The following is a 24081-nucleotide window of genomic DNA, read 5'->3' on the forward strand; positions in this document are numbered from 1 at the left end:
GCTCCTTCGTTCAAGGCTTCCGCCGTACCCTCAGTCAGTTCCCCCCACCATCTTCTCCGCCGAGCCGGCAGAACTGTCCTAGCTCGTGGTGGGGGACGACGAGGTCGACGTCGATTCCGCGGCCGCCGCCCACAAGAAGAGCACCGGCCCCCTCGGGCGCGTCCGGACCCGCGTCCAGCAGCACTTCTCGCAGGGCTCGCTGCACCACCCGATTCCGCCGCGCGGCAGCCAGGAGAGCTAAGCACCACCGACCAGCCCCTTTCCCAACTCCACCGCCACCACCAACCCCTACCCACCTCCTTCCACACCAACAACCTCCTCTACCCCAACACCAACACCCTTACCAGGCTTCTCCCACCCGATGACGCTTCCTGCCCCACGAATCCGACGACCACCACCACCATCCCGACCAGCCTGACCAGCAGCAGCCCCGCCGACCCAACTACCCCCACCGCCAACAACAGCACCACCAGCAACCCACACCCGGCCCCGCCGCGCCTGCAGACTCCGCTGCAGCCCCGCGCCTGCTCGCTCGAGTTTACCCACCTCGATCTGCTCTGCCGCCCGTCGTCGCTGGCTGGCGGCGGCGGGGGCGGGCTAGGCGTTGAGGTAGGGGTCGGGGTTGCGGTTGCGGTGGCGGCTGCCGAGTGGTGGCCCCGGCGCATGGCGCTGCCGCTGTCTGCGCTGGCGGCTACGCAGAAGGCTACGCAGGCGGCTACGCCATCGGTGCCGAGGCCGGTGCCGGGGACGGGGACCGGGATTAGCGGTCATATTTCCCTATCCTTTCAACTAGACTCAACCAGCGCAGGCTTCTGTCCTCGTTCAAGCTGCCGGTGGTGAGCTTTCCCAATTGGGACGGTTGTTCAAGGGCGCCGGAGGGGATGTCGTTCATCGAGGGTACAGACGGTTGACTTTTCGCGGTTAAGCCGCAAATAGGTAGTTACCATTTTAGGATGAAGAACTGAGCTGGAACATAAACACTTTTCTATACCGATGTAATCATCAACGGGTCGCCTCAACGGGTCGCCGTGGTACCTCTCGATCCACAACCCACCACAACTTCCGTTTTTACACAGTACAACCGGCAGAAGATGGTGGTCGGAATGGTCTTTGCCGAGGTACACCCCCATCGATCCCCGGACACACAAAAAGGGCGGCAATCTCAGCTGTTGTTTGACGCCGAGCTTGCGTGGGAGGGTCGTTGGGAGTGTTCTTTGGCGGTGGCGAATCCACTCGGCGGGAACTTGGGTGAAGAGCAGCCGCAGCCGAGGCTCTGCTGGCGCCAACGGTGTTCCTGGAAGGGCAGCTACTGCGTCAGGATGCAAGACGCAGTGTGGGCCCAATCTAATATAGAACAGTACATCGTCTCTCGGACCGAACGAGATCAGCAGTCCGGTGAGTCGTTCCCTTATCGCCCGGGTCGGCATGGCAAAAAATAGACAACTGTCGCCAGCCGAGGCTGGAAAGTAAGTAGACCCACACAACGACAGCGTTGCCCGACATCTTTCGAATTGTTTCTCGGCTCAAGGCCGGATACAAACTTTTGCACCTGGAACTGCCGTTGACTGAGGACCTTTGTGGCCTCGATTGTTGTTCCGACATGTGAAAGAGGCGGATCTTTAACGTTATCGCGACGTTGCATCTATGTGGGGCGCTGCATCCTGCAACTGTGGGCCCAGGCGCAGTGGGGCTTATTCGCTGCATTGGGTTCTTCCATCTTCAATACCTATCATGGAGCCATACACGACTGTGCATACTGTGTACAGCAGTTACATACTGTACCATTCGTGGTTCTCGGCACATCATAATCGCAAACAGGACTGCTGCCCCAAAGAGCTGTAGTGTGATCTGTCGTATTCTTCATGTAACTTACTTGGAAAAGCCTCATATTCGGAAGCTCTTTTGGAGCCTCCGCGATAGATCATGGATGCTGGCGCCGGTCAAGCTTCCTCTTCCCCGGGCAGCGGTATGTCAGCAAGTTCATCCTGCCGCGACAAGCTGCAAGCCATATCGCGATGCGTCAGATTACAGCAAACTTGCATCATTCAACGGCGAACAAGACGTTGTACCCCTCTTTTGCCTGATAACGTGAGTTAAGGCGGAAGGTACGAGTGAAACGGGGCGCTTGGATCCCGCACGTGCGTTCCGCATCCGTCATGTCCAGCTCGGCCACCGCGCTCGTTAGGCTGTGCAAAGGGCCAAAGAGAGTCGAAACCCAGGCCACATGCTGCCGTGGTGATCGCCGCTCGCGGCTGGGTGTATTCCTAATTACTGTGGAAACTCGAGCAGTCTTCGAGCAAGGGAGCCAGCCAAGGAGCTTGGGCCACCACCGACTTTCACATGCCAGCTTGGCAAGCAGTTTGCCTGGCTTTCACGTTATCAAAACTGGGCAGGCCAGGGTGAGCAGCTGCTGTGAGTGGCTCACCATGGCCCATGGCGTGTCACCATCCCGGGAGACACCCCCGCCTCGCCCACCTGGCCAGACACCAAGGCAAAATGGCGCGAAGAACATGCAACTGCAGCTGTCCGCTTCGCAAGAGCGGACTTTCCCAGGGCGGCTGGTTGGCTGGCCGGAACGCACGAAAGTCCGGACGGGGAAGGCGTGGCGTTATCGCTGCTGCCGGGCATTTAACATTAGACTCGAGCCTGCCTCAGACGTAGACATTCCGTGCCCTACCTTCCCACATTCCTCTGTAAGGTACTTACCTTGTTCTCGCCCTCGATTCCACCTGATCCTCCCTTATTGTTCCCTCCCTTCCAACCAAAGCTCTTCCAGCATCCGCAGAGCCCGCTTGGTCAATTCCATCGGAAACCCGATTTCAAAAGGTATCTATCACCAAGCTTGTTCTCTCTGCTGCCCAGGTACAGGATCGCACCGGGGCTTTCCGTGCCTCAATTTGTCGTTGTTCTGTTTCCACTAGAGTTATATCTGCCGCCGCAGCACAGTAAATTCTAACATGCCTCACAAGGCGACTGAGGTGACGGACAACAGCACCATGGCCGAAACCAAGACCGCGGTTGTGCCTGACGGCGACCTGCCGCAGCTGAACACCCTCCGGGTATGACGATTCCTTTCCTTTCCCCCGCCACGCTTCGACGTCACTCAGGCCCGGCAGCTGACGTACAGACACAGCATCTGCTCACGTACCCAGCCGTCCAAGACAGCGTCCGGGCCTTCCGAGAGAACGCGCTCGGCAGGCTGTCGATCCAGCTGAGCAACTCGGCCTACCAGATGGTGGTGCGGCCGGTTGCATCCCTCCTGAACAAGCCCTACGGCCTGGTGGCGCCGTACGTGCAGCGCGCGGACCAGCTCGGCGATCAGACGCTGTCGACCCTGGAGAAGAAGTTCCCGGTCGTCAAGAAGCCGTCGCCCGAGCTGCTGAGCGACGCCCGGCAGGCCGTATACGCGCCGGTGCGGCACGTGTCGGAGGTCTACAACGGCACCTACCAGCAGGCGCCGGGCGGGTACACGGCCAGCGGCATGGCGGCCGTCAAGACGGCGGCCGTCCTTACTGGCGAGGGCGTCGTCTTCACGCTCCGCAGCCTGGTGAAATTGGGCGAGTCCCTGAAGATCGGCGAGTCCCTCAACGCCCGCGCCGACTCCATCGAGGCCGCCATCGGCAACCACGGGACTTCCGGCCAGAAGAAGCAGGGTACGTCGGGAGGCACCAAGAAGACCGACTTGAAGGCTGCCAGCACTTGAGATTGGCCACGTTTAGTGAGGATGGGGAGTCGGACGTGTACGATAAGGCCTGCTGAGGCCGAAGGCCGACAAACAGCGATGAGGATCCGGTACGCGTGAGGTCGGAAAGCGTATTCTTTTTGGTCAGAGGCAGGCTGGGTGCTGTTGCTGCGAAGGTTTCGGGAATTGCACCCCATGCGGGAGGGCAAGGGGGAATGAGCTTGGGTTCCCGATCATCAGCCCTGCTTTTCTTTTCCCACTCTGTCGGATTAGGTTGTTGGTCTGCAAGGAAAACGTTCAATCCATAGTGGATATCAAAATAGAATGGTGCCATTCACTCGGCTGTCGCGACTTTTACTTCACCGAGGTGCCGCATCGGAAGGCACCCCTGCGCTGCGGGCCGGGGGTTGGGTTTCCGCTGCGGCTCCACCAAGCGACGCCAAGCTCAAACATGACAAAAAGAGACTGGAAGAACAACTGGCCAGCCTTCCAACACCAGAAAAAATTCACCCGCCACTTTCTCGAACCCCCGGCCAAGATGTTGTGTAGAAAAGTCAGCCGAGCAACACAACGATTTTTTTTTTCCTTTTTACTGCACATGAATCAGCCTTCGCTCAGCCGTGTTCGAGGCCCGGACGGCGCCCTGATTACTGGCCCTTGACATAAGCCGCTGTCGCTAGCCGGCCCGGGAAGTCACCTCGCCTTAGCTTTTTCGCCCCACCCACAACTGCCGTCCATGGTTTCTTACCTTAGCCTTAGTAATGAGGGGTGTTCAAGGATGAGAACGTCCTCGACATTTCCGGATTCTTCATAAGACATGAGCCGTCTTTGTCGAAAATTTGAAATACGTTTCATCGCGGCTGCTGTACGTAAGGAGATGTATGCTCTCAGGGTAGTAGTGCCTTCCTATACATAAGCCCTCATCTGCCCGCCCCGTGGTCCCGATGAGGACCGTTTCCCGAGTCATCATCTGCATCTCCGTCATCGTGGGACTCTGCTCCGTCCTGGCTGTCTTCTTCCGACCCGACATCGCCGGGTGGACAGGCTTGAATAGCACGATCATCCTCTCGCAACTCTTCAACAGCAACATTTCGCTTGCAACCACAGCCACTTCTACTACTCCCACCACTACTATCACCAATAGCAACCCTCCCACCACCGCCAACATGACCACCCCCGCCCTCCTCCCCCGCCTCATCCGCCAGACCTTCCTAGCAATCGAGCAGTCCGAGGGCGCCGGCGCGCGCGTGCGCCGCTCCATCGGCACCCCGCGCCTGCGCCACCTCTCACCCTTCCTCATGCTCGACCACTTCGCCGTCTCGCCCGGCGCCGGCTTCCCCGACCACCCCCACCGCGGCCAGGAGACCATCACCTACCTGCTGCGCGGCGGCATGGAGCACGAGGACTTCGCGGGCAACCGCGGCCGCCTCGGCCCCGGCGACCTGCAGTTCATGACCGCCGGCCGCGGCATCGTGCACGCCGAGATGCCCGCGCTGGACACCGAGGGCGGGGTCAATGTCGGGTTGCAGCTGTGGGTGGACCTGCCGAAGCGGCTGAAGGCGTGCGAGCCGCGGTACCGGGATCTGAAGGCTGCCGAGGTGCCCGTGGCGGAGGTCGACGGGGGGAAGGTGCGCGTCAAGGTGATCAGCGGGCAGAGCCACGGGGTGGACTCGGTCAAGGACCTGGCGTACACGCCCGTGTGGCTGCTGGACGTCGAGATCCGGCCCGGCGGCCGGATCGTGCAGCCGCTGCCCGAGGGCTGGAACGCGTTCGCGTACACGCTCGAGGGCGACGTGCTGTTTGGGCCGGAGGAGGGCAATGGTCAGCGGGCGGTCGGGGAGTTCCATAACGTCGTGTTCGAGCCCGAGGGCCAGGCCGTGTACGCCGCCGTGGACGAGGGCGCCCCGAAGAGCGCCCGGTTCGTCCTCGTCGCCGGCTTGCCGCTCGACCAGAAGATCGTCCAGTACGGCCCCTTCGTGCTGACCAGCCAGGAGGAGGTGTACCAGGCGTTTATGGACTACCAGACCCACTCGAACGGGTTTGAGCGCGCCAACGGGTGGCAGAGCGAGATTGGGAAGGCCATGGTGCATTAGGCGGTCTGGGAGGAGGAAAATTGGGTGATACTTGTTGAGTTTATCGTTGTGTTGGCGATGGGAAAGTGGTAGACTTATCATGCGTCATGTTTATTTATTTGCCAATGATACCATGTTTCATGCAGTCATGCCTTGCGGATCAGGTTTGGTGCTGTAAACAACATAAAGGTATCCCCAGGAAGGTGGGAATTTCGCCCTGAGAGCGGTAAGCGGTAGAATAGCGATTGTTTGCTCTCCTGTTCTGCAGAAGATGCGAGGCAGGGAGGCGCAGGAACACCAGCGGGCATCGATCACGCAAGTCTGTTCTCAGTAGCGAAGGACCAAGGCCGCCGGGGAGCTGGGAGCAGTCGGTAGGCACTAAATATAGAAGTTCGAACTCACCCGATTTCCACCGGCCACCACTTCCTGACACACTCTCCACCGAGAGGTCGCCTGTTCGATCCTTGTGCCCAGGGGCGTGCCAAAAAAAAAAAAAAAAAAAAAAAAAAAAAAAAAAAAAAAAAAAAAAAAAAAAAAAAAAAAAAAAAAAAAAAAAAAAAAAAAAAAGGGAGAGTCCCTCGACCTCCCCTTCTAGCGCCCCACCCGCGCTCGACCGTGCCCAAGAGAAGGGTAAGGTCCTCGACCTCCCCTTCCGGGCTTCGACACCCCGAAGCAAATCCTCCGGAAGGTTTCGTAGCCGGCTACCTCCCTTCGCCCGCGAAGGGGGCTAGCCGGTGAGCTTTTGCTTCTTGATAGTTGTTGTGCCTGTGAATCCTTCCTCCTCTTTCACTTCCTTTGTTCCATTTCCACAACCGAGTAACTTCTACCCGGGAGCCCGTTGGGAAGAACACTGACTTGGCACCGCTTAAGCCAACACAGGTAACTAACCAAACTTGCTGAGCTCGGGATAGTTGGAATAGATAGGATGCGTTCGCAATACTCTGTTCAGCTCAAGCCCGGCTTGCTGCATGAACACTCTCAAGAGCAGAGACATGGCATTGCTGGTAAATGAGCAAGACCAGTCCTCCACGCTCATCACGCTCAAACATGGCATGGGCATTGAGGTCCACACAAAACAAAGCAAAAGCATAACTACGATGTCGGTATTCTCTCCGAGGGTATCATGCCTGACAATTCTAAAACATGACAAAATGACCCCTATCCCGCCAAACGGCTTAGAATAGGGCAGTTGGCTGATGCCTGTGGGAAGAGCACTCCAAAACTCCTCCAGCGAGCTTCAACTCGAATTCAATCCGACTGGTCGGACGAGCCGTAGTCAACCAAGCCAGTGCCCGACATCGCCCCTTGTGGTTCCTGAATCTCCCCTTCCTCGTCATTCCCGCCGAGCGTATGGCTGCTGCCGCTGCCGCTCTCGCTCTCGCTTCCACTCTCACTCTCACTGTCGCTGTCACTGTCGCTGTCACTCTCACTTTCACCGTCGCTGTCACTGCCGCTGCTGCTGCTGCTGCTGCTGTCACTCTCGCTCTCCCCATCGTCAATCACAGCCCGCGCAGCAGCCCTCTTCCCCACACTGCCGCCGACAATCTCATCTCCATCGCTATTGACCTCCCCTTCCTCGGCCTCCGACTCCGCCTCCGGCACAGCCTTCTCCCCCAGCCGCGTCGCCCCGAGCCTGGCTCTCTTCGCACCGCGCCCAGCAGCCGCGCCCGCCGGCGGTCCCCTCTTCCTCTCGTTCTCGTTTCCGTTCACATCGCCTCCATCCAGCCCAGCCGGCCCGGACAAGCTCTGCGCCACCGCGCCGGGCTTCTCGCGCACAGTATACTTCTCGGGCACCGCCCGCCAACCCGGCAGGGCCACGATGGTCGGGAATTCCAGCAACGTCCGCCCCTCGAGCACGGTCCTCAGGTTCTCGGTCGCGCCGAGGCGGATAAGCGTCGGTGTCGCCGGCATCGGCCAGCCGGCCTGCTGGAGGAAGAATTGCCAGGTGAGGAAGGCTTCTTCGGGCGGCGGGGTCGGTGCGGTTGTGGGCTGGCAAGGCGCGCCGGTGGTAATTGTCTGGGACCAGGCGGAGGTGAATGGGCACTGGGTTGTGTCTGCGGCTGCGGGCCAGGTGGAGGTTGTGGGGTTTTGAGTTGGCGGTGGTGAGACGTGGGCGGGGTGGTGGCGGCGGCGGTGGTGCTTGCGCTTCTTTTTCGGCACGAGAAACTCGTCGTTCAAGTCGAGTCCGTTGTCGGACTCTTCGGGGTTAGGTTGCTCGCAGCTTTGGCGGCGGTGGTGCCAGGCAAGGGCCGCCGCCAAGGCAGCGTTGAGGGGGATGCCCTCCAAGGTTTTGTGGAGGATGCGCACGCCGAGCCCAGAGGCGCCGTAGACGAGCCATTCCACCTGCCAGTTGATGCTGTGTGTCCGCTTGTTGAAAGCCGTCTTGTTCTCCTTTTGCCGCGACATGCCCTTTGGCATTCTGATGACATCGATGTCGTAGAACCGTAGCCGGCGGCGCACAGGCTTATCAAAACTATCGATGATCGTAGGGCGCACTGGGATGTGGTGCAGCTGGTCGCCGTGCCAGACTTTCTCGAAGTGCTTGTCGTCGTTCAGCGGCCGCAGCTCCTTCTCGCTCAGCAGCCGACGGGCCTCAACAATGTCCTTCTCCGCACGTTCACGGGCGCGCTCGATTGACGTCAAAAAGTTGTAGTCATGGTCGATTCCGGCTGCGGTCTTCAGCTGGCTGAGTGGGATGAAGGCCCGGGGATTTCGCACGCCATCGCAATCGGCTCGAACCTTGTGCTTCCGGACGCACGGCACCGAGCAAGTGCGCACGCCGCACCCCGGGCACTTGTACTTAGGCGGCTCGGCGTGGCAGATGCTACAGAGCGTGCTGAGAACCGTCCCAGACATGGCGGATGTTTTGGCGGATTCCCCGCGACTGGCGGCGGTTGTCGGTGCGATTGCACAGTTCGATGGCGGAGCAGTAACGAACCGCCCATGATTTTACTTGGTGGTATGGCAAGATTTCGTGCGGTTGCCGATAAGATCTTGCTGTGCTTATCGCGGCTTCGTGAACCCCACTTCTCCATCATTGACGAATAGGCGCCCATGGCTGAAGGTCCATGTGTGCGTGAGTGGATCCAAGTGTAGCCATCAAGGTTCTTGATTGCCAACTTTCCCAACTGGGTGGACCGTGCTTCCCGTACTATCGATTGCCATTTCTGTCCTCCCACGACTCGGACCACTGCTGCCTACAGAACGCGACCTAAAAAAGAAAGAACCACACAAAAACCCAAATGCCTGCTCGAAGCACTGCCTAGATGCTTTCTGCTGCGCGCTGCAGCACGTTCACCACCTGTGATCGAAATGCCTGCTGCAGCTTCAGGTCCTCCTTGTTGTCGTTCTGGACATGGAAATCACCAGTCAAGCACTTTACCACCACGTCTCGGTACTTTGTGCCCATTTTGGCGCCCAGCCGCTTTTCGGCATGGCGCAAGAGGTGTTTCTTGATGCTCTGCGGACTTTGCGCTTTGGCAAACCCGTCTTTGTCGAGACTCAGCGCTGGTTGCCAGAGCCCTGCAAGGGGGATGGGTGATCGGTCAGCCAGTGCGCAAGAGGAGGGGCGAGTGCCAATGGTTTCACGAACCGATCTCGAGAAGAACAACGCCGAGGGCGTAGATGTCGTGGATTTTGCTGAACGGATGCTTAGGTCTCTGCTGCCGGTCTGGATGACGATACACATCCCGCGTCAGGCATGTGTCACCCATGCGAGAAGTACGTTTCCGGCCGACTGAACTCAAAACCGAGCACCCACGGTTCCGATAGATCAAGGGTCTGGTCTGATGCGCTGCCGGCTTGGTCCTTATCGATCCTTGGGAAAAACAGGATGTTCTCGCTGCGGAAACTCTCATGAACCTACCAGGGTTAGGCCACTCGTCGAGCTTTTAAGTCTTCCATGCTTTGCATCGGAGAACCCAATAACCGCCTAATAGGTGACTGCTTACCCATTTTACCAGCTGAAGCTGCGATATACATCGAGAAAGCCTCAGGGCCAGCCAGAATTTCTGGCCGAGAGTCGGCGCTGCCAGGTCCTTCGACCGCAGGACATCCAACAGGCTGATAGGCGAAGCATCAAATCCTTCAGGGATGTTGAAGACATAGGCGACCCTGTTTTCATTCGTCTCCCGAAACCAGCCCACACAGCTTGGTGTCCGGAAGCCGATTTCCTTCGGCTGATGCAGCAGGTTCGCGAGTTTGTCGATAAGGTCTCGAGTTCGATCGTCCAGTTCGACGGGAACGGGCGCCTCTGGCGAATAGGAACGATATTCGAGCAGGAAGGCTTGCCCGTTTATGCGAAGGATGCCGAACTTTTCACCTACTCGGAGGATGTTGGGCAGCGATCGTGCTAGTTTTGAGCCACTTATTTCCAGGCTTGTGGCATGTTCCGCCGTCTGGGTCGTTGCGATCTGCAGTCGCGCATCAACATGAAAACCCAGAACTCGGGAGTTGGGGTCGCTTTCAAGGTGCCGGAGATGCCGCAAGTCGACCCCTATCGACGTTCCGAGACACCAGAGCTTGATGCTTTCGTGAATGCGCGAGTTGAGCTCGCTGAACTCGGCGACGATGTCTTCCACACGTTTCTTATCGAGCAGCGACCATCGTATACGCTGAAACGACCGAGGCCGCTTCATGCCCGATGCATCCGATGTCAGGGAAGCAATACTCGAGGTGGATGACCTGGCTGGCAACAGGGGAAATTTCATCTGGAGGCTTGACTCGGAATCCTGCCCGCCCCCCTGACGACGTTGCATGAGCTGGTGTGCTTGGTCCAGCACATCCGATGCTTGTTCGAGAAAAATGTGGATCTGCTTTTGCACTTCAACGTCAAACTGCTCGAATAGCGATTTGCCGCCATATGCCTAAGCTTCTTGTCAGGACGAGAGGTGTTCTCCGGCTCAGCCAGACTTCGCCAAGATCGCCACCCACGCTGGAAGGCTCGAGCAGCAGCATCCTCAAGGCTTTGGTGCGATTGTTCTCATCTCGGATCTTGTTCTCCAGCGCTTTGGTGTCCTGGCAGAGATCAGTTACTTGCACAACAATCGTTTGGCGCCACCCAATCTCTCAACTCTTCGTTCACCCCCGCGCCGCGGATACATACGCTGTCAAAGTCCCGATAGTTGGAAATCAACTCGGCTGTCCCATTTCCGATTTTCCAAAGCTGGTCGAGTACGGCGATGGTCAACCCTGCGATCCCGACTGGGTCCATGATGACCTCTGGTGAATGAGATCCCCGAATTTCCAGGCATGGTGACTGACAGCATCAGATCACACTTTGGGCACTATCTCCAAGGCCAAGTTGAACAAACGGATCGGCAAACTCTGCCGAATCATATGCGCCGATGAGAGGGGCTGAAGCCTGCTCAGTTGCTGCGCCCCCTTGGGGGGCACAAACACACAGCTCATGCATTGGGCTGGCAAGGCACCGCAGCCTCGTGCTCCACGGACCCGAACTCCTCTCTCCCTTCAATGGACGTCTGAGCAATGATGAACAGAATCTAACTTGGACCTGGAGTACCAAGTCGGTGGAAAACGCTCCTGGAAAGACAGATTCTACTCCGTCGCTCGGACACCCGAAATTGCCCGAATCCGGTCCAGGAATGTCAGTATGGAAGACAAGACTCCTGCATCCGTTGCTTCGACCCTGAGCTGGAACACCTCGCTTTCTCGAACTTACGTGTCAAGTTTGAGCCGAGCCATCTTTTCCGCAAGGCATTCTCAATCTCTACACAGCCTCGACGACGTACTCAAAGTCATCCGTGCATTGGGACTTCCGCGGTATCGCTACGAGAACTTGTCGCGAGAGGAGGTCCTGGGAGAAGGGGAGACGTACCTCGTCGAGAGGTGCGTTGCTGCCCGCGATGGCCGCGTCTTTGCCGTCAAACATCTCAAGGTCCGCGACGGCAAGGTGTTCGACAAGGCATTCCACAGACGATTGAGGTCGGTGGTGTTGGATCTCCAGATCATGCGGCATCCCCCATTGCAAGCCCACCCCAACATAATCTCCGCCCTTGGCTACGGGTGGAGAACAGAGGGCAACATCCTCATGCCTTACGTCCTGGTCGAGTGCGCTGAACTTGGCACTTTGCGCGAGCATATCAAGAGGAAACCTCCGCTGGAGCCGGTGCACATTGCGATCCTCCTCGGCGATGTGGTCTCGGGGCTGGCAGCCTTGCATGAATGCGGGATTGTTCATGGAGACGTAAAACTGGACAATGTGCTGGTTTTTCCGGCGCCAAATCGGCCTCCGAAGGCGCTGGCAAAGCTTGCAGATTTTGGACACGCACTGGTTCTGAACAATGGAGGCAAGGACCACGATGGAGAAACGTTGAAGTATTCGGGAACCTGGTTGTAAGCCTCGTGGTTCCTCTTCCCTCCTTTTTCTCTTTCTGTTTGCGGACACACCACGTTGCGCTGATTGCTGATCTACATGCCAGATACAACGCCCCTGAAGTAGATGGCCAAACGCGCTCTCCCATCGACCGGAAAGCTCTCATAAAGTGCGACATCTGGGCGCTTGGACTTCTCATCTGGGAAGCGTTTATAGGAGGCCAGGACTACTTGTCTTATCTAAAGCGGAATGAGTTATGGGCGGACGCCAGCAACAACGCCGACGCCGCTGCCGACGGAATCCGCCCCGATCCCGGAATACTGCTCCGGGAAGCAAAGCGCTCGTTGCCGAATCGAATGGGGTTAATTATGCTCCATCGGATTGCCTTGAATTGGCTGCTGCAGAAAAATCCGGATGAGCGTGCCAGGAGCGTGCGAGGCTTGGAGCTGTCTACACGATGGAAGTAAGGCGTGACTGAGCCCACTTCGAAAACGATCGGGCCCCATGCTCACGGTTACTTAGTTGGAGATGGAATACTTCCGCTCTCGCACCCCAACTTGCGCTCCACGTCGAAACCCCCACCCCGACCTACGAGGTTTGTGCCTGGCAACCGTGCCCCTGTTAGCCTCACTCAAGCTTACGGGACCTAACGACTCTACGCCGTCTCAGATCTTCCGTCTAGACAACGGCAGAGATATTTATTGGGTACACCAGCAACAGATTTTTCGTAGCCTTGAGCTGACATTTCAGGACAATTTGGGCGAGGAGAGTGGGCAGATGCTGTGGCAGATGGCCTTGTGCCACCACCTCGGCTTCGGCACGCCACGAAACCCGCGGAAGGCATCCGACTTTGCTCGCATGGCTAATGCAGCTGGCCACCCGCTTGCAGAACTCTTTTCAATTCTTCTTCAAAACCCCGAGCACATTCCACATCCAACTGACTCGTGGTATGTCTCTCGAGTCCTGAGATTGCTCCGCTCTGAGCCCAGCGCCACCGCCGGAATGCCTACTCTCGTGAAAGCCTTCTGTGAAGGGAATGACTTGATAGCCAAGAGCCTCTTCAACGAGACTACTTGTCTGTGCTCAGCAACCGCAGACGGCTGCGGACCGCTACATTGGCTCTTCGCTTTCCGAGACCAGGCTGTGCTCGATGAAGTCGTCAATATGCTTCGCAAGGCGAAGGACTGCCGTCTGGCTGTCTTGGTCAATTTGCCCTTTAGCGCCCCAAGAGACGTTCATCGCCAATGGCCCCTGAAGCTGCTTGGGAGTCCGCTAGCTGTTGCTGTCTCCGTCAACTCGCTGATGGCGGTGAAAGCGCTCCTTGATCTTGGGGCCGATCCATTTTTGCCTGTCTATGACGGGATACAGTTTCAACCAGGAGATCCTCGCCAACAATGGACCGCCTTTCACATAGCAGCGAAGTATCACTGCGGCGACATCCTTCAATATCTTGTCGAACACACGGACACGAGCAAGCAATTGGGCCTCTCGGCCCTTGGATGCGCCTTAGCCTTCTCGACTTCCCTCGAGCGGCTCGCCATGCACGGTCCACGACGCACCAAGCAACTAGACCGGACAATTCAGATCATCCAGGGTATCCAGTCCCTCGCCGTCATGACTTCCAACGGGATGACGGCCCTGATGCAAGCGATCGACTTCCAAGATTACGACGTTACGGCAGCCCTCCTTCGCGCCGCCCCCGAGCTTGCCGCAACCAGGTTTGCTTCGCCGAGTGATCCGCACATCTTCAACCTCCCAATTCATTTTGCCGCTCAGATCGCATCGCAGCGCGATGTACCAGACACCCTGGAGATCCCGGAGCTAATCAACTCGTACGCGCAGCAACTCGACCCCTCGACGGCCCCCCCGCGGGATCACGCCGGGAGAACACCCCTTCACCTCGCTGCAACGGGTCAGTCGAACTTGGTGGTCGGCTGGTTGCTCGAAAAGAGGCCGGGCCTGCTGTATGTCGAGGATGACCTGGGCCGGACGCCTTTGCACTACTGCACTTCAGCCGCCACCTGCAGGTTCCTGCTTCAAAGGGGGGCTATTGTTGATCACACTGACAAGAACGGGATGACAGCGCTGCATCGGGCCTGTCTGGGCGGCGCATCAGAGTTGGTTTTGAGCCTCCTCGAGGCCAGACCCCAGCTCTCCCTGAGGAACAACAAGTACGGAACCCCCTTGCACTGCGGCGTAATAAGCAGCTCGGCAGAGGTCGTTCGAGCTCTCATTGAAGCCCGCGCCCCGCTCGACGCCACCGATCAGTTTGGCAACACTGCGGTCCATGTCGCCGTCAAGCTCGACAGACGCCAGATCCTGCGCACCCTGACCCAGGCTGGAGCCAACACGAGACTGAGGAACGCCCGCGGCCGAGATGCGCTGATGATCGCGCAAGAAGAGGGTCGGCTGGAGATTGCGGACATGTTACGCGCCATTTCCAGCAAGCTGGATATGAAGGAAGTGGAGCCGCACCTTCCGGAGAATTACCTGGATCGGAGGGACCAGCATGACATACGCAAGACAGGATCTGACAGGCTCGAGTTCCCCTGGGATGACGGGGAAGCCGCAACGCGCGCCGAGCCATGGGCCGACAGCCTGGGAGAAGACGGGCATGATGCCGATCAAGACGGGGAAAATGATAAGGACGAGCCCCGGGATACCAACATGGTGCGTGAGGCAATTATGGTGACAATCCATCGTACGGTCAAGTCCTTCCGTGCTCTCGGGATATGCGTCGAGCCATTAGAGCGGCAATTCGTCGAACCTCTGACGAAGTCATCCTTCGCCTTCAATGACAGCGACTTATGGCGGTCGGATCTTGCCAGTGGAGCGGCCGGTGTCATGGCCAAGACAGCGCACGATCTAGCCAGCTTGTTCACGAAGGAATTTGCCCTCGGTCGAAATATTCCTGTTCCGTCAAGGATCCGTGTCAACGGCGCGGACGCGGGCAAATCGGAGACCGACATTCGCGATGACGGCAACAAATTCGACTCTTCAGATGACGTCGAGGATGCGGTCAACGTCGAGAAGCACGGCCAGAAAGACAACGACAACATGCAGTATGATGAGGACGTCTACTCAACTGCCCTCCCGCGGGAATATTGTCGATGTAATGCCGTGAATGGTTGGCACAAAGTGCTTACCGATCTCATGATCTGCCACATGGCTCACTTGGACGTTTGTACCAGGCCGAGAGGGCTTCTCCCGGGACGCGGGCCACATGAGACGATGCATATGATCCGCTGGGAGATGCGCAGGTTGTACTGCGCACCGAGGACGCCAGAAACGACGAAAACTTTGACTCAAACAATCAGTTTCTTTTGGGACTCCTTTCCTCGTCGCTACAGCCGCTTTTCAAGTTGGGCCGCGGATTGGGAACTTCGCTGGAGTGAACGATTGGAGGAAGTATGGGAGAACAGCCGGTCAGGCTCCATGGTGCCACTCTCCCTCCTCACCCCACTCAGGGAGAGAGTGTCCCTCTTCACCCCACACAGGCGGAGAGTGTCCCCCTACACCATAGTCAGGCAGAGAGTGTCCCCCTACACCACACTCAGGCAGAGAGTGCCCCCTACATAATAGATAACCAACACCGTTTTTCAATCAAAAAAAGTCAAATCTTGAACGAACGCCCGGGTTCTAGTTTTCGTAGGAGAGATTGCACCAAACGAACTCATGCATGACTCATCCGAACGTTAGTTATTTAGCACAGAAACCAGCATACAGACAAAGAAGCCACAGAAGATGTTGGCGCTCGGGATTTCTATACTGACAACCCACCCAGAAGATCTGTATAGACCTCAAGGGAGCACCTTACTGATTCAATTCGTGCCATCATGTTTCCCTGTTGGCCACCATGCAAGATCCCCCTTTCACTATCAGCCCGCAACACACTCAACCGACCAGAAGTAAAAGGCTTACCACACCAGAAAAGAATCACATCAGCATGTGGTGCCATGGCTTCACTGACAGCCTTCACCTACCTAGCCCACACCGCCAGTTTCTAGCGTAGTAGCACTCAGAGGACAACCCACCAAGTTCGCTTCATTGCCGAAGGACCTGCACGCAGTAGAGTACAGTACCACACCTTCACAAAGCAAACTCACTCACAGCGGCACTGCACTCTCACAAACGACCCCGACAACACTACACCCTCACAGCAGCATCATCACAGACAGAGCTACAACAGCACACACGCACGCACACTCCAAAGCATTCCAGATTCACTTCACCAGCCAGCACGCACAAGGCAGAATAAAACGATAGTACCACAAAACAACAACTACCTAACAAGCTGAGCTAAAGGGGGAATACTACGGTACGGCAGGCAGGCAGCGAGCGAAAAGACAACAGGCTTGCATGCATGAGAGAAACGAAGAAGAAAGAAAAGAAAAGAAAAAAAGCCATCAAGAGAACAAAGAATCCGAAGATGATAGATAGGTTAGGTAGTTCGATCGACAGACCAAAGTGATCAAGAACTTTCAAAACGGGGAGACAACATAAAGAAATATGGGAACAAGGAGATCATACAACCGCCGTAGTACAAGACGCAAGCAGCAAGGAGAGAGACCCGCCGAGCAGGCAAACCGCGCGGTTTCCATCGTCGTCGTTGGAAAAAGCTGTGGGGTAGGGGAAAGTGAAGACAGACAGAGAAGACCCTTCCGACACAAAGCAAAGAGAGTGGTATAAACGGACAGATGGAGACAAGACATAGTAGGGGCGGGTACATCTGACGGGGGTATACAGAATCCACATCCAACACCTTGGCAGGCAGTGTGGGCTTCGCTTGCTTGCTTGCTTGCTTGCTTTGCTTTGCCTGCTTGCTCGCGTGTCTGCACTGCTCGCTCTGCTGATCTCACCCGCTCCCAAGCGCTCCCCCTCCTTTTTTTTTTTCTTCCGACCGACTCATCATCACGGGACGGGGCAATGGGGAAGAAAATAATTTAGCGCGAGGTGCCGAGCGCGCTGATGCGGGCGCCCGAGGGGCGGTGGATCAGGCTCTCGACGGCGGGCTGCTTGCCCACGAGACCCTGATCCTGCGGGGGCGCGGGGATGGGGTTGCTGTCGTCGTCGGGGTGGTCGGGGTGTCCGGGCCGGTCGTCGGCGCGGGCGAGGTCAGCGACGTCCTCGTCGTCCTCGACGATCTTGGTGGGGATGTCGTGGCTGGCGAAGGCGTGGCCGTGGAGGCCGTACTGCTGGGAGGTTCGCTCCGGGGTCGTGGCCGTGGTGGTGCTCGCGATAGACATGCTAGTGCTGCTGCGGTTGGGAATGAGATCCGGTGTGGGCGGGATGCTGGAGATGCGGCCGCTGTTCGGTCGGAGGAGGGTGCTGCTATCGTCACCGACATCGGACGCCGCGGTCGACGACGCGGCGCCGTCGTCGCTGGGGGCGACGGAGAGAGAACTCCCCCTCCTGCTTTTTGACAACTCCCGAGCCCTGGCGGCCGGCGAGTGCGGCCGCCCGAGCTCGGCGTCCTGGGCGAGTTGTAGGCCTTCGACAGCGGCCTGGCACTGTTCCGCGATGTTGCGGATGATGTGGGCGATGGCGTCCGTCTTGTCCTTCAGGTGCCGGTCCGCCACGTCGATGAACGTCTGCGTGGAGATGCGCCGGCTCGCCAGCGTGAGGTTCTTGATGAAGCGCGCGTCGCTCTCCTCGGCGCCCTCTTCTGTATCCCCGTGTCAGCCAACCTTTACGTCGCCTATTATATCTAGACTGGTCAGCGGGCATCTTACGCTCAGCAGCAGCGGCCTCGGCCTCCTCCTGGGCGGCAAAGCCGGCCTCGATCTCGGCGGCGAGCTCCTCGGGGGAGGTCAGCGTCTTGACGAGGTGCTCCATGTGATGGTGCTGGCCGGCGATCAGGCTGCGCAGATGCAGCACCACGCGGCGGGCCTCGTCGCGTTGCCTGACAATGGTGACGTTGGTGTGCTGCAGGGCGCTGAGCTCCTTCCGATTCCTCTTGCGTTCGCGCTCGAGCTCCTCGGCGATTTCTTGCTGGAGAACGAGGGCCTCCAGGGCGTCGTCGCGCTGCTTCTCGGTGCCGGCCAGGCGGTTCGAGAGCCGCGCGGCATCCTCCTTCTGCTGGTCGATGAGACCGGCCAGACGGCGGTTCTCGCGCTTGTGGTTCTCGATCTTCACCTTGAGCTCCTGCGTCTCCTTGGTGAGCGTATCGGCAAAGGCTTGGAATTTGAGGAACTGGGGGGGCTGTTAGCGCAACCCGTATTTCCACGCAAGTCTCACAACAGGCTTAGCTGCTCACCTGCTGCTTCCAGCTCTCGAGTTCCTCATTGAGATAGTTGTTGCGCTTGGTAACCTTGCTGAGCTCCGTGTCCATGCGGCCCTTGAGGTTGATGAAATCCTGCCAGGCCTCCAGAGCATCCCTCGAGTACTGGTTCCGCTCGCGCACGATTTCATTCAGATGCCTCATCGAGACCTTGGTCATCAGCGGCTTCTTAACTGACCCGCCAAAGACGGCCTTCAAGCCAGTGTTGCGGAGCTGTGCGAATTAATCGTTAGCGTTTCGAGGTCACACCATATTCGCTACTCTGGCGGGAAGATTCCCAAAACTCACCATCTTCTCGCAGACATGGTCCATGACGGCCATGACGGCGTCCTGGTTCCACCACTCGGGGTCCTGAATCGACTCCACCTCGCCACGCATAACGATGATCTGACCAGCCGGGACCAGCTTTCCTCCACCGTACGCAGACCGCAGATGCTGCGGCACGCCCGAAGGCGTCACATCGCCGTTCAGGGCCTGGGTGAGCCTCGTCACAAACTTGTTGCGCTGGCTGGGCGTGAGCGCGGTCGGCGGGTTCGAAGTAAGAACGAAGTTGCGGTCGAGGTCGACAACCAAGGCATCGTTGGGCGCGGTGAAGAGCGATCTGCACTCGGCCGTGATGCCCAGGATGTACGGGCCGGGTTCCTCGACGAGGTCCTTGGCGTGGCGGGCGTGGACAATGGGCACGTAGAGACCGCTCCACTCGTAGACGCGGACGCAGAAGCGGACCGTCTCGGCAGCCATGGTCAGCATGGCGGGGTAGTGGCTGACAAAGATGATACGGCGGGTGGGGGAGATGGCGGCCTCGATGACGCCGACGATGTTGGGGATGGAGAGACAGCAGAAGAGCGGCCAGAGGGCGAAGTTCTGGAACCCAGTAGGCGTCGAGGGGAACTGGTAGCAGAGCGCGTAGTCCTTCATGTCGATGCGAACCAGGTCGGTCAGGCGAGGGGCGGGGAAGCTCAGGATGCGGGACACCTCCTCGGCGTGGAACAGGTTGGTGGCCTTGTTCCAGTGGATCCACATGCCGCGCAGGTAGTCGCCGAGCAGGTTGTAGAGCGGGTAGCGGGAGAGGAAGGACAGGCAGTAGGGGATCCAGTACTGCTCCTCCGGGTTGTCGTAGAAGTCGGGCTCGGTGCGCTTCCTGAGCTCGCGGATGGTCTCGGCGCGCTTCTCGTCGGCGCGCGACCAGACGCGCAGGCAGATGCCGTAGAGCGTATGGGAGGAGTCCTGCTGTAGTACGAAGGCGTGGTGGACGCAGTGCGGCTGACTGCGGCCAGTGCAAATCTCGACGTCGTGGGGGAAGCAGGCCTGCGCGGAGTCAGTCAGTCAATGCGGTTCCCAACCACGAAACAGCCTTTCCTCCCTCCCGATACATACCCTCATGGCGGCGTGTAGCGCCCGAGCGATCTCATTGTCCTGCTCCAGCCTCGGGCTGCTCCCGAGAATCTCGGGAAGCCAGAACTGGGGCACAGCGCCCTTCATGTGGCCAATCTTGCCCTGAACGGGCGGCGGAGCCTTCACCCACTGCGAGGGCTCGCGGCCCACGCCACAGACCATGTAGGCGTGGGTGAGGGTTTTGGGATGGCGCTGCTGGGGCTTCATGTTGAGGGTGGAGGGAATCGGCTGGGTGATGCGCGAGTGGAGAGACGAGGTCCGGCTCGGGATGATGAGGTTGCCATCGGCCTGGTCGCGGGTGACGGGGCGGCCTTCGCGGTCGCCAGTCCGCGGGCGGGTGAAGGAGGCGTGGGTGTTGAGTGAGGGCGGCATTTTGGCGGCGTTTTCGGAGACGGTAGAATCACAACTCGGAGGGTCCGGGTCAAGTTCAAGTCGCTAAAGAGGCCGCAGCCGGCGCGCGGCGATCTGCCGGAAGAGTTCTTCGAGGAAACAGGCGCCGGGCGTGTTTCGATGTTTCAAGCGAGCAAGGTAAATAACTCGGAATGCAAAAGGCGATGGCCAGCGCGCGTGAGAGGCCGGCGTCGGCAGCCAGCCACAAAAGCAAGTGTCGCTGCCGTTCTGAGACACAAACAGAGAAGGCAGAAGAGAGGAGGTAACGACCGCACGCAGCACGGCAGACTTGGCTGCTGTTGATGGTCGCCGTCTCGGTGTGCTACCCACGCGCCGCTGGGTTGTTCCCGGGAAGACGCAGTCACGGCAAGCCAAGGCAGGGCAAGGCCGGGCAGGGCACGAGATTGGGGCGGGAGAGCTAGTGAACAAACGGGAGAGGAGTCCCACGAGGAGGAAGAGGGAAACGAAGGACCGAGCGCTGTGGAGGCTTGAACAGGGACTGAGCTCACCCCAACCTCCCCGAGGCCACGGCCACAGTACGATTTTCTGAGTGAAGTGGGCTGCGGTAGTGTTATCCGCACTGCGTATTTCCCCAAGCTTTGAAGGGAGTGTGACCAGGAATCGGCGAGAGCAAATGAGGGCCCTTGAGATGCGCCGCGCTCAGCCAAACGGATTCGCCAATTCGCTGCTCCATCAAAAAGAAAACGCGTGCTGCAGGCTGCAGCTGTTGCAGCTCCAGAACGCAGCCAAGCAGCTTTGGGCAATTGGGGCCGTGACGGGGGACTGGGAAATGCGGGTGGAGGGCGCTAAACCTCGTCGAGACTGCCGCCAGGGGTTCGAGGCAGGGGGCAGGGGCAGCAAGGGGCAGCCCCCCCAACCAGGGTCCGGGCGCCGAGAAATAACGTTAACGAACCTGGAAATTCGTTTCGGAGCTTGGGGTGCTTTGTGTGTCCTTGCTGCTTCGGATTGCAGTTTTCGAAAACCCAGCGGACTTGCGCCAACACGTGCCGTTACTTGAAGTACACTATCGGGTACCAAGTACTTCGGTGCCGCCCCTCCCCCGAAACCATTTTGATTTTGCTTTGTTTCGATGCGAGCTTTATCAATTCGAAATCGGGAATCCTTCCCCCCTACAGCCGCGTTTGTAATGTAACTACTGTACGGAATACATACCACAGTATGTTCAAGACGGACGGCTTTCCGCTGCAGTCGCGGGTAGCTGCGTGCTGCACCCTTCTCAAATTGTGGAAGCCGTGCAGAGAGACGCTGCATCAAGGTTGTGGAGGTTGGGTGGCAGAAGAGTTCGTGAGTTAGCGTTGCATCGTCAGATTACACAATCAAGTTATTCCTTGACCTTGCCGAGGTGGGATCAATACGGAGACAAATCCCACCCAATCCAGGGGAAAAAAAGGGGGGGAATTCGGTGACAAGCCTTCGCGATCATGCCCATGCACTTGGAAAACGCCACGCCTTGAACTAACATGATTTTGGCTCGACGGAGTGAGCCAGCTCGCCGGGTCAGCGCACGGCGCCAGGCCGAGTTTCTTCCGTTCGAGCTTTTCCTGTTTGCCCTCTGCTGCATCTTCCAGAAGAAGCTTGAAGCTCAGGAGGATCGTGTGGTCCGGGCGAACAGCGCACAGGCACCGCCGATCCACGCAGCAGAAAGGTCAGATTTGACGAGCCCGGCCACAATGCGCCGAATTGGCAGGTTGTGGGAGAGGGATCGGCAAGCAGCACGTCCACAGTACGCCGGCCTATCCGGACGGCCTTGGTCACTGATCGAACTGGTCGTTGCCCCCAGACAGAAGGAAGTCGACAGACGTTCGACTTCTTTAAAATGACAACCCCATTTCCTTAGAATGACAACCCGTGGGGCGGCCCGTGCGTCCACCACCAAGTTTTGTCGCGCATGTCACCCACACGCCTGAGCAGTGCGTCGCCACAAGAATCGCTACGAATTGACGATGTCGCTAGCGTTGTTGAAGAGCCTGGAGAATGCAGATTTGGTGGAAAACACGGAACTGGCTAAAAAGCTTAGAATTGCAGTGAAATCAGCCTTGTATAGCACAGGAAATGATACTGGAATACTGCCAGTCTTGACCACCTACCCATCTAGTGTGGGCCGTAGGTCACGTGGTGTTGCCTTATCGATAAGAGGCTACATTGAGCTCTGCGACGTCTTAGCTAAGCCGTGTGGAAGGCCATGTGGTGATACGCGCTGCAAGATTTTGGTGGTGGACGCACGGGCCACCCTTTGGGTTGTCATTCTAAGGAAATCGGGTTGTCATTTTAAGGAAGTCGACAGACGTTGGTCGACTTCTGGGACGGGGAGACGAAAGAAGAAAGGTTCCAGCAAATCCGACGGAACGAGAATTTGCCCGAGCAGGGATCCCCCACGACCTGGGAAGAACATCCTGAACAGTCTGCAACGATTTCACGCGCTGCTGTGCCTGCCACAACACACTACACTAGTGTAGTGTATGCATGCACTCTACTCCGTATTCCGCACTTAAAGGCCGCACCACACAGCGTGATCGAGAGGATCTGAAACCGCAGCGAGCCGTGGCTGGTGATGCTCTCTGAATGTCTCCGAATGTTTGCATCTGCGCTATGGATGACCTGCGTTGCGGTCCCACATTTCAGCTCCTCTGACCTAAGCAACAGGAAGAAGACCCCCGTGCAAAATCTTGCCTCCTCCGTACCCGAGCACAGAGTTGCTTACTCAGCTGACCCGCCTGTTTGCTCGCCCGATGTTCTGCCTGACCAGATCCGTTTGCAGACCGACTGCGACGCCCGCCTCCGCTAGCGACTGCCGTGCAAACGGCCGGCGACGGAGGCCCGAAGGCGCCGCCCATTCGAATTAACCGCCAGAACGCAACGCCTCCCGCGCGTTTGCGATGGAGATGCACCTTCGGCTGCAGGATCCCGTAGCTCCCGTCCCCTGTCCCTGGGATGCCAACCAACTGCGTCCGACCCTCGCGGCTCGGTGCTTGGCTCGGTGCTTGGCTCGCTCGTGCCGTCCGAGTCTCCTTCCTCATGGTGACACGGGATAGAACCCCGTTGACAAGCCTTGAAGACCCTCGGGCCAGAACTGCGGGTCGGACGGACCCAAAAGACATCGGATAGCCTCCCAATATTTGGTACTCCTCGAGAGCATGGCATACCTAGTAAAACGCGGTCGACCACCGTGTTGATATGGTTGGGGACCTACGACTGATTGTTATTTGAGACGTTGAATCCGTAGCCCCAGACCTTTGTGAGTTGTGCTCTCTCTGCCGGTGTGGTGTCAAGTAAAACAGAGACAAGATTCCCGCAGTACTACAGGCACTGGGCCTGCGTGCCATCTCCGCTCAATCCTGAAAATCCTGAGGGGGAATCCTAAGCTGTTGTTCCGTAGGTTATGCCATCTTTTAGCTCCAAGAGGAGGTTCAGGAATTTGAGGCTCTGGGTGAGGTGAATGTATCCTCACCGTACTTGGTGCGCATCGTACTGTATGCCGTGCCAGACGGAGGTTGGAATGACTTGAAGCGGCCTAGCAGCTTTTGAATGGCGAGATAGGAATGCCCACTCGCAAGAAACGGCATGGTATCTACGTTCTTGATGCCTGGGTCTGAGTGCAAAAGGGATCACTCACCAAGCGGGAGGAAGGTTGGAGGTGAATGTGGATCTCTACCTACCATCAGCCCGTTGTGTACCATCTTGAAGACACGAGCCCCAATATAGCGTTGTTTACCAATGATTCACCTGGCCATTATATTGAACCATCTTCCTGAAACAGATCTATTGGGCGCAGCGGACATGCTGTCTCTTGAACTGTTTCAGTATTTCACAAAACAAACAACGGAGACCACGGCAAATGCTGGCCAGCAGGAGGCGATTTTGGCTTGGACTTTTGTCCCGGCCAGGACGGCTTTTGGGCACCTGACCA

At 57.9% G+C, this 24081-nt stretch overlaps 10 protein-coding genes across 10 annotated transcripts; 5 read left to right on the top strand and 5 right to left on the bottom strand.

Moving 5' to 3' along the window:
• Nucleotides 1-584: 584 nt before the first annotated feature.
• THITE_2123324 (uncharacterized protein) lies at nt 585-1518 on the bottom strand. Its single transcript, XM_003657470.1, has one exon. The coding sequence runs from the start codon at nt 769-771 to the stop codon at nt 598-600; it is 174 nt and encodes a 57-aa protein (XP_003657518.1). The 5' UTR covers nt 772-1518; the 3' UTR covers nt 585-597.
• Nucleotides 1519-2681: 1163 nt separating this feature from the next.
• On the top strand, nt 2682-4019 carry THITE_63771 (uncharacterized protein). Its single transcript, XM_003657471.1, has 3 exons — nt 2682-2826; nt 2970-3059; nt 3134-4019. The coding sequence occupies exons 2-3, from the start codon at nt 2997-2999 to the stop codon at nt 3701-3703; spliced, it is 633 nt and encodes a 210-aa protein (XP_003657519.1). The 5' UTR covers nt 2682-2826; nt 2970-2996; the 3' UTR covers nt 3704-4019.
• Nucleotides 4020-4531: 512 nt separating this feature from the next.
• Nucleotides 4532-5845, top strand: THITE_2123329 (uncharacterized protein). Its single transcript, XM_003657472.1, has one exon. It carries the CDS (start codon nt 4627-4629, stop codon nt 5773-5775), a length of 1149 nt encoding a protein of 382 aa, XP_003657520.1. The 5' UTR covers nt 4532-4626; the 3' UTR covers nt 5776-5845.
• Nucleotides 5846-6681: 836 nt separating this feature from the next.
• THITE_2123331 (uncharacterized protein) lies at nt 6682-8726 on the bottom strand. Its single transcript, XM_003657473.1, has one exon. It carries the CDS (start codon nt 8608-8610, stop codon nt 7003-7005), a length of 1608 nt encoding a protein of 535 aa, XP_003657521.1. The 5' UTR covers nt 8611-8726; the 3' UTR covers nt 6682-7002.
• A 174-nt stretch (nt 8727-8900) lies between these two features.
• THITE_2123332 (uncharacterized protein) lies at nt 8901-9569 on the bottom strand. The gene has a single exon (XM_003657474.1). It carries the CDS (start codon nt 9440-9442, stop codon nt 9017-9019), a length of 426 nt encoding a protein of 141 aa, XP_003657522.1. The 5' UTR covers nt 9443-9569; the 3' UTR covers nt 8901-9016.
• THITE_2123333 (uncharacterized protein) lies at nt 9570-10952 on the bottom strand. The gene has a single exon (XM_003657475.1). It carries the CDS (start codon nt 10389-10391, stop codon nt 9645-9647), a length of 747 nt encoding a protein of 248 aa, XP_003657523.1. The 5' UTR covers nt 10392-10952; the 3' UTR covers nt 9570-9644.
• Nucleotides 10953-11165: 213 nt separating this feature from the next.
• On the top strand, nt 11166-12158 carry THITE_2123335 (uncharacterized protein). The gene has a single exon (XM_003657476.1). It carries the CDS (start codon nt 11366-11368, stop codon nt 12110-12112), a length of 747 nt encoding a protein of 248 aa, XP_003657524.1. The 5' UTR covers nt 11166-11365; the 3' UTR covers nt 12113-12158.
• A 1094-nt stretch (nt 12159-13252) lies between these two features.
• THITE_2059778 (uncharacterized protein) lies at nt 13253-13723 on the top strand (the record flags this gene model as incomplete). Its single annotated transcript, XM_003657477.1, has 1 exon — nt 13253-13723. A coding segment is annotated over one exon (471 nt), but the record flags the coding sequence as incomplete, so codon positions are not given.
• A 417-nt stretch (nt 13724-14140) lies between these two features.
• On the top strand, nt 14141-14419 carry THITE_2027781 (uncharacterized protein; the record flags this gene model as incomplete). The annotated part of the gene is made up of 1 exon (XM_003657478.1): nt 14141-14419. A coding segment is annotated over one exon (279 nt), but the record flags the coding sequence as incomplete, so codon positions are not given.
• A 2505-nt stretch (nt 14420-16924) lies between these two features.
• Nucleotides 16925-20429, bottom strand: THITE_2123340 (uncharacterized protein). Its single transcript, XM_003657479.1, has 5 exons — nt 19746-20429; nt 18657-19676; nt 18345-18581; nt 17821-18280; nt 16925-17753 (listed from the first exon to the last, which is right to left on the bottom strand). Exons 1-5 carry the CDS (start codon nt 20133-20135, stop codon nt 17032-17034), a joined length of 2829 nt encoding a protein of 942 aa, XP_003657527.1. The 5' UTR covers nt 20136-20429; the 3' UTR covers nt 16925-17031.
• Nucleotides 20430-24081: the final 3652 nt, after the last annotated feature.

Source organism: Thermothielavioides terrestris, chromosome 6 (genome assembly GCF_000226115.1).
Source record: "Thermothielavioides terrestris NRRL 8126 chromosome 6, complete sequence".
NCBI lineage: Eukaryota > Fungi > Ascomycota > Sordariomycetes > Sordariales > Chaetomiaceae > Thermothielavioides > Thermothielavioides terrestris.